Source organism: Lynx rufus, unplaced genomic scaffold (genome assembly GCF_022079265.1).
Source record: "Lynx rufus isolate CCGP_SWC_20201006 ecotype Redwood Valley unplaced genomic scaffold, mLynRuf1.p SCAF_7, whole genome shotgun sequence".
Lineage (NCBI taxonomy): Eukaryota > Metazoa > Chordata > Mammalia > Carnivora > Felidae > Lynx > Lynx rufus.
This window is the reverse complement of record NW_025814889.1, coordinates 24,874,432-24,881,589: the sequence shown is the minus strand read 5'-3', so window position 1 is coordinate 24,881,589 and position 7,158 is coordinate 24,874,432. Positions and strand designations below refer to the sequence as shown.

Below are 7,158 nucleotides of genomic sequence, written 5' to 3'. Positions count from 1 at the left end.
TAGTTACATCACTGTATTGTTGAGTTGCTGTAACATGCACAGATATAACATATGAAAATAAGGGCACAGAGAAGAAAATGAGATCTACTGAAATAAAGTTCCTCCATTTTACCAGAATTAACACAGACTGATAAGATGCACACAGTCATCCCTAGGTCAACCACTGATATGTAACTCAAAAAAGGAAGAACACAAGGATCTCTTCAGATATGAGAAACAGGAAACAAAAAGCACAACGGGAGATGTAAAGACAATTTATATCAATACTAAATTTGAATGAACTAAACACTCCATTCAAATAACAGAGATTGTCAGACTGGATCAAAAAAGCAAGATAAGGGAACTGTATTTAGAATATATATCTCTTACAACATGTAATAAGACAAACAACCCAAAAGTAATGGGGTGGTCTGAACGGACATTTCTCCAAAGAAAATATACAAATGGCCAATAAAAAAGGAGAGGATGCTCAATATCACTAGTGTAGATAAATGTAAATTAGATCCATGAGCTAATATTTCATTCACACTAGAATGGCTTTATCTAAAAGAGAGACTATAAGTACTGTAGAAGATGTACAGAATGATGTAGATGCAGTTCATCAGGTTCTCAAAAAGGTAAACAGAAATTTACTACATGACCTAGCAATTTCAATATTAGAAGTCTATCCAAGAAAAATAAAAACATGCATCCACACAAAGACACGTGTACATACATACATATATACCAGAGAGGGGGAGAGGGAAGAAGAAAGGAGAAAAGAAAGGGAGAAAGGGAGGTGGGCAATTAACAAATGGGATGGTGTATCTGGACCAAGGGTATATAGGAGTTCCTTTTATTATTTTGGTAACATTTCTATAAATTTGAAATTAGATCAAAATTTAAAATTACATTAAAAAAAAAGAGAAAAGGATATTGTATAGCAAACTCCCTCTATCAACTTCTTCAATGAAGACCATATACAGCTTAAAAGTTATTAGAAAACTGTAGATAATTTTAATAAAATCACTTCAAGAATATAATTTGGTTGTAAAACCAATACAATGAGCTCTAAAATAATTTTTCTATTGAGTTAAATAAAGTCATCTGTAAATCCTGTAACAACATGTTCATATTCACAAAATCTGAATGAAAAGCAAACACAACTTTCCATTTCTAACACAGGGTAATCCAAAGTTCACTTAGAAGGTACTGAGATTTGGGGTTAATTTTTCTTTCAATACCAAGCACAATTATATAGTTATTCAGAATTTGAAGTGAGTTACTTTTTATTTAACAAGATACTTGCTGCTTTGAAATAAATTTCATTAGTAAGAGTGATAATGATGTTAAAAAAAAAGACAATGAAAATGCAAGCTGCATTTCTAAAAGATTATAATCATTTAAATTCTGATGATAGCTATATGTTTACAATTCTCTACTCTTTGACAGACAAAAACAAAAACAGAACTATTTTCTATATGGACAATCTGGAGCATAATTAAGTGCTTCCTAATGAAGTTTCCACTGACCTATATAGAAATATGGTTCACCAACAGCCAAATGGTATCATTTCTTTATCAAAGGTAAGTGGGACCAGCTAAACACAAAGACAATCCTTCAACAATTTTACTCTGCCAAGTACAAAATACTTCCCAAGAGCCCAAGGCACAATTTTAATTCACATCTGGTAAAGGAACCACCCATAAAATCATTACTTATTTTCAACTTAATAACTGATTGACATTGCTCAAACCAGTTGTTTTCAATCCTAATAGTTCTTTATTTTCTTTAACATATTTGCTATGGGCTGATAATTTGCAATAGGTGTCATCATGAGAATAACCAAAATTAGATTAAATGTGACAAAAGACTAACATAGAGTTTCAGACCCTTAAGTGATGATACTAAGTCAAGAATGGGAGAAAAGCATTGCAAAAGGAGACTACTGAAATGCTACTTATATATTCTTGCAGTAAAACCAGCAATGCATCCATTTTAAGAGTTATCATCTCACTTCCAATTTCTTTCCCTCAAGAACAATTTGAATTTCTTTGGCATCCAGGGTCTCATAGGTTAGTAAAGCTTCTGCTAGATTCTTATGCTCTTTTGCATGAGTCTTCAAGATGTGTTTTGCTCGTTCGTATGAGTCCTGAAATGGAAAAAGCAGGTATCTAAGAGGCAGAAAGGATAAGCAAAAACCATAAATAAGAAACAAACATTCTATTCTTAACCTGAAAATCTATCACATGGATAACTGAGGACTACTTAGACAAGGAGCTACTTAAAGATATAAAAGTACACATTGTACTTACTTTTAAAATAAGGTCTGTGAACAAAGAAATCTACTTCTCTATTCAATATACATGTGTAAAAAGGAAAGGGAGGTTTTGTTCCTTTTACCTTGTGAGATTTCACCCATTTATACAATTGAAATGGCCAGAAAAGATCTACTTTTCTGTTCTTTTCCTTGGTAACAACTCACTGTCAGTCTGTGACAACATCAATTGACCAACACCAAAAAGCATAGGTAGGTCAAAGAAACATAACACAATTATTACAAATAGACATCATCAGACATTCTGAATAAAACTTTTATGTTCAAGTGAAATAATCCAAATCAAGGAAAGTATAAAGTAGTACAAATTATCATGGAATATTATAACTAATAATCAGGGATGAATTAGTAGTAACTTTAAAAATTCTGCTGGAATGAAACTCTTACATGGTAACATGTAAGACAACTATTAGGTTTTTATACTTTTAAGTTTCATATTATTTGAACCTAAAATGTTACAAACTAGTAATCACTTCCATTAATAACGACAAAAGTGTGCCATTTAGTGGAAAGAGTACCTTCTTGCCTTCCTAATCTTACCATTTCAGAAAAAGAATCCAACTTTTATTATGGTTTTTAAGTTTTCACAAATGTATTAGAGCAAAAAAGGAGTATTTCCAATGCTCTAGGAATACTAGAGTATAATTTACTCAAAATAACGTAAATAATAAAAGAAGGAGAATGAAGTTTCTGCGAAGGCAGAGGAACTTCCTGTTCTGAAACACCTTCTCAACTTTTCCATTATATAAACTTTTCGTATACTAAACTTCCTTAAAGCATTTCTTCTACCTTCTTGAGTTAATCAAAACCCAGCCATCCTAGAAGTGCCTGGGTGGTTCAGTTTGGCTCAGGTCATAATCTTGCAGTTTGTGAGCCTGAGCCCCACATCAGGCTCTGTGCTGACAGCTCAGAGCCTAGATCCTGCTTCAGATTCTGTGTCTCCGTCTCCTTCTGCCCCTCCCCTGCTCATGCTCTGTCTCTCTCTGTCTCAAAAATAAATATTAAAAAAAAATTGTTTTTAAATAAATGCTGGCCCTCCTAGGGAGACTTCTAAGCCCTCAAGTGACAGTTATTAGTTCACTCTTATCCCAGACATTTCAGGGTAAAGAGCTGAGTTCTTTGTTCCCCTCACCATTGCCAGACCATTACATAAAGCAAGATTCCTTTGAAGTTTACACCATCTGACTATACAGCCCTATCCGATATCCTTCGTTTTGCTATCTCCTACCCTAATTATAGTTCTCATTCACTAGACACCTGGCATTAACTCAGTCTTGTCCATTCCAAAACGTGACATCATGCATATCCAAATGGCATGCACATATCCAACCTCTACACTAAGCACCAGACCCATGTATCCTGCCCAACTTGAAATCTTCACATGAACAATGAAATGACATTGAATGTGAAAAGACATTTCACGTTCAACATGTAAGAAACTGAGCTTGTGATCTACAAACTTCCCCCACCTTAGGCCATCATCTGCGTTTTCTCAGTAAACAGCACATACAACTATACAGCTACTGGGCATTTAAATAAAAAAGACTTCTGTTTTCAAAGACCTTTGTTCTTCATTCTCAGCACAGGCACACAGCTAACACAAAACAAATGATATTTGTTGAATAAAATATACATCAGAATGATACACCAATAAAGACTCAAATAACATACCCCATTCTCACAGCACTATGGTTTCACAGCTAACGTAGAATATTTATAATTATTGATATAAACCATTCTTAGCCTATGGCCAGAATAAAACAAAGTTCCACTCTATGACAAGAGGATCCCAAATGACATATTAAAATCATAGTTGCAATGGTGCACTTATCTTTATTTTATATATATATACACGTACATATATATATATATATATATATACACACACACACACACATATATATATACACACACACACATATATATATACACACACACACACATATATATATACACACACACACACATATATATATATATATGTGTGTGTGTGTGTATATATATATATATAGTGACATTTCTAAAGAATAGAGGACAACCAATATCCCTTGGAAGTACCTTACTATTTATGACTAGATAGATACATAAGCATAGAAAAATATGACTATTACCCTTAGAAGGATTCTAATTTCTTGTTCAATAGCAGATTGAGTTTCTGGACTCAGTTTCCCTGTATCACTGTAGGTCATAACTCCAAGCTAAAACAAATAAGAAGAAAGAAATTGAACAGAAAAACCCTAAACCACTAATAAATGTAACAGAGGAAGTATTATCCTATACTTAAGGAAACATTATAGGGAAAAGGAAGAAATTCAATATAAACACACCTTGAAGGCAAAGAAATTTCTTTATTCTTCTGAAAGTTTAAGACTAAATTAAAAGTATGAACAAGAGAAAAAAATTAAAATTATACATATGATTCTGAGTACCCTGTTAGAAAACCTTCACAGCTATTCCTAATCTAGAAATCCACAATGCAGTGTATTAGCAGCGCTTCATGAAGCCACAGTGATAATGTAGGAAAGTGAAATATGCGAAAACGGTAAAGTAAGAAAGCTGAGCAAGTAGGTGTTTTATGTCATACAAAGAGAAATAGAAGATCTCAACATCTGCTTAGCTCATGAAATACTACCTACTACTATCCAGGTAGCTAGAATGGAAGGAGAATACTAAACTTTATCACTCAGACAACGACATTCAGTTTAGAATAAGCTGAGATGGGAAAAGTAAATGTTATCAATTTATAATGAGAACCCTCTCTCACAAAGAGGCACTTGGCAAATTATCATTTGATCCATGAGGAAGGAAGAAAATGAAGTATTATAGAGGTGCCTGGGTGGCTCAGTCGGTTAAGCATCAGACTTCGGCTCAGGTCATGATCTCACAGTACATGAGTTCAAGCCCTGTGTCAGGATCTGTGCTGACAGCTCAGACCCTGGAGGCTGCTTCAGATTCTGTGTCTACCCTCTCTCTCTCTGCCCCTCCCCCGCTCACACTCTGTCTCTCTCTCTCAAAAATAAATAAACATTAAAAAAAAAAAGTTTAAAGTGGCTATTACCTTTTCACTCATTCCAAATTTGGTAACCATCCGCTTTGCTATTTTAGTTGCATTGTCAAAATCACTGGAAGCACCTAAATTTAAAAATATACAAAGAACTCAATTTTTTAAAAAAATCTTTAAATCAGCAAGCACAATTTGAACTAAAGCCATTTGTTACAGCCAACCTGTTGTAATATGGTCAGTTCCAAATATCAGCTCCTCAGCCACTCTTCCACCCATACTAACATCCATCTGTGCAAGCAGCTGGGCTCTAGTTTCATTCCATCTGTCATTCTCAGGCAACAGGGACACCTAGACAATCGGAAACAAAGAAAAACTTTAGATACCGCTTGAAATATTTATATTAATAATCAGAATTACCATTTGGCTCTCACTATTGTACTTAAAATCATGATGCTGACAGCTCTAACTGAGACAATCAGTAGAGACGGTCATTGGGTGACTGATGACAAAACTGGCAGCACAAAAAATCAGAAAAATTATTAGAGAGCAAAAATTCATTTTATATATGTAATAGATACATAACGCTGCAATAGGACAAACTTATCCCCGGGTACACGTAAGTGCTTAAAATGTCTATCATTAGAAAGAGATGAGAATGAAACGTGTACTCAATGAGAAAAACCTTAGAAAAACTCTTGAACCGCCAACAGTTTCTCTGTGGAGGGAAGAGCACAAAGACATATTTAAGAATGATCCTTTGCTGTCACTCCTTTGTTGTCAGAATGTTTCAGAAGAAAGTGATCCACAAACTTGGGAATTAGTTGAATTTTCTTTTAAATTATTTTCATCAACAATTCCCTTCATCAGCTTTTGGAGAGTGCTATGTGAAAGGAAAACAAACAAATAAACAAACGCCACAAGATACTTACGTGTCCAAGCGTTGGGCCTCGTGGCATGATTGTAGCTTTGTTTATTGGCATTGCATCTTTAGTGTAATATGCAATAATAGCATGACCAGATTCATGATATGCTGTGATGGTTTTGTTTTTGTTATCAATTTCCACGCTCCTACGTTCAGGCCCTAAGGATAAAATTTTAATTAATTCACTCCATTAGGAAGGTATAATTAGACAACTAAAACCCATTTGCCTTTAAGTAATTCTTAGTGTAACATGACTTAATATAATTAATGAATATTTTAAACAACTTTCCAAGTGACAAACAAAATTGTAAGAGCTATCATCTTAATCCTTACTATCAACAAGGGAAGTTTAATTCTAGAAAATAAATGTAAATTTTAACAGGAATGTCCTAACTAACCTGTTTTGAACTCAATCAAGATTTAAAATCAAATACTGAAAATTAGTAAAATTAGTATTTATTTAAAGGTTATTTACTTTGAGAGACAGAAAGATCAGGTCTGTGTGAGCAGGGTAGGGGCAGAGAGGGAGAGAGAGAATCCCAAGCAGGCTCTGTGCTCTCAGGGCAGAGCCCAACGCGGGGTTTCATTTCACAAACCGTGAGATCATGACCGGAGCCAAAATCAGGAGTTAGACACCTAACTGACTGAGCCAGGAAGGCGCCCCAGTTAACTTAATCTTTTAGCAGCACTATCAGATAAGAGAAAACACATGACACCCATGCCCCCAAACAGTATAATCATATAAACTGTATTTGTTCTTAAGAGGCCCAATTGTATGGCTATTTCTGAGTATATATTTTCTTGCTCCTGTACCTTTCTTTTTTATAACCTTTTTCTCAAAAAGAAGAATTTATTCTCTAACATAATGAACAGGGTGAGACAGGAAAAGAAAAAGAGAGAGGGAGAGAGAGACAG

General features: G+C 34.4%; 1 protein-coding gene across 2 annotated transcripts in view; it reads right to left on the bottom strand.

Annotated features, from left to right (window-relative positions):
• Positions 1-973: 973 nt before the first annotated feature.
• Positions 974-7,158, bottom strand: part of YME1L1 (YME1 like 1 ATPase) — a 49,506-nt gene continuing 43,321 nt past the window's right edge. For both annotated transcript variants that reach the window (XM_047065328.1, XM_047065327.1), the window contains 5 exons: positions 6,251-6,402; positions 5,543-5,669; positions 5,376-5,449; positions 4,429-4,515; positions 974-2,131 (listed from right to left, as the gene is read on the bottom strand). In XM_047065328.1, coding sequence (XP_046921284.1) covers positions 1,988-2,131; positions 4,429-4,515; positions 5,376-5,449; positions 5,543-5,669; positions 6,251-6,402 — 584 coding nt within the window. In that variant the 3' untranslated portion in view covers positions 974-1,987. The remainder of the gene's footprint in view (positions 2,132-4,428; positions 4,516-5,375; positions 5,450-5,542; positions 5,670-6,250; positions 6,403-7,158) is intronic.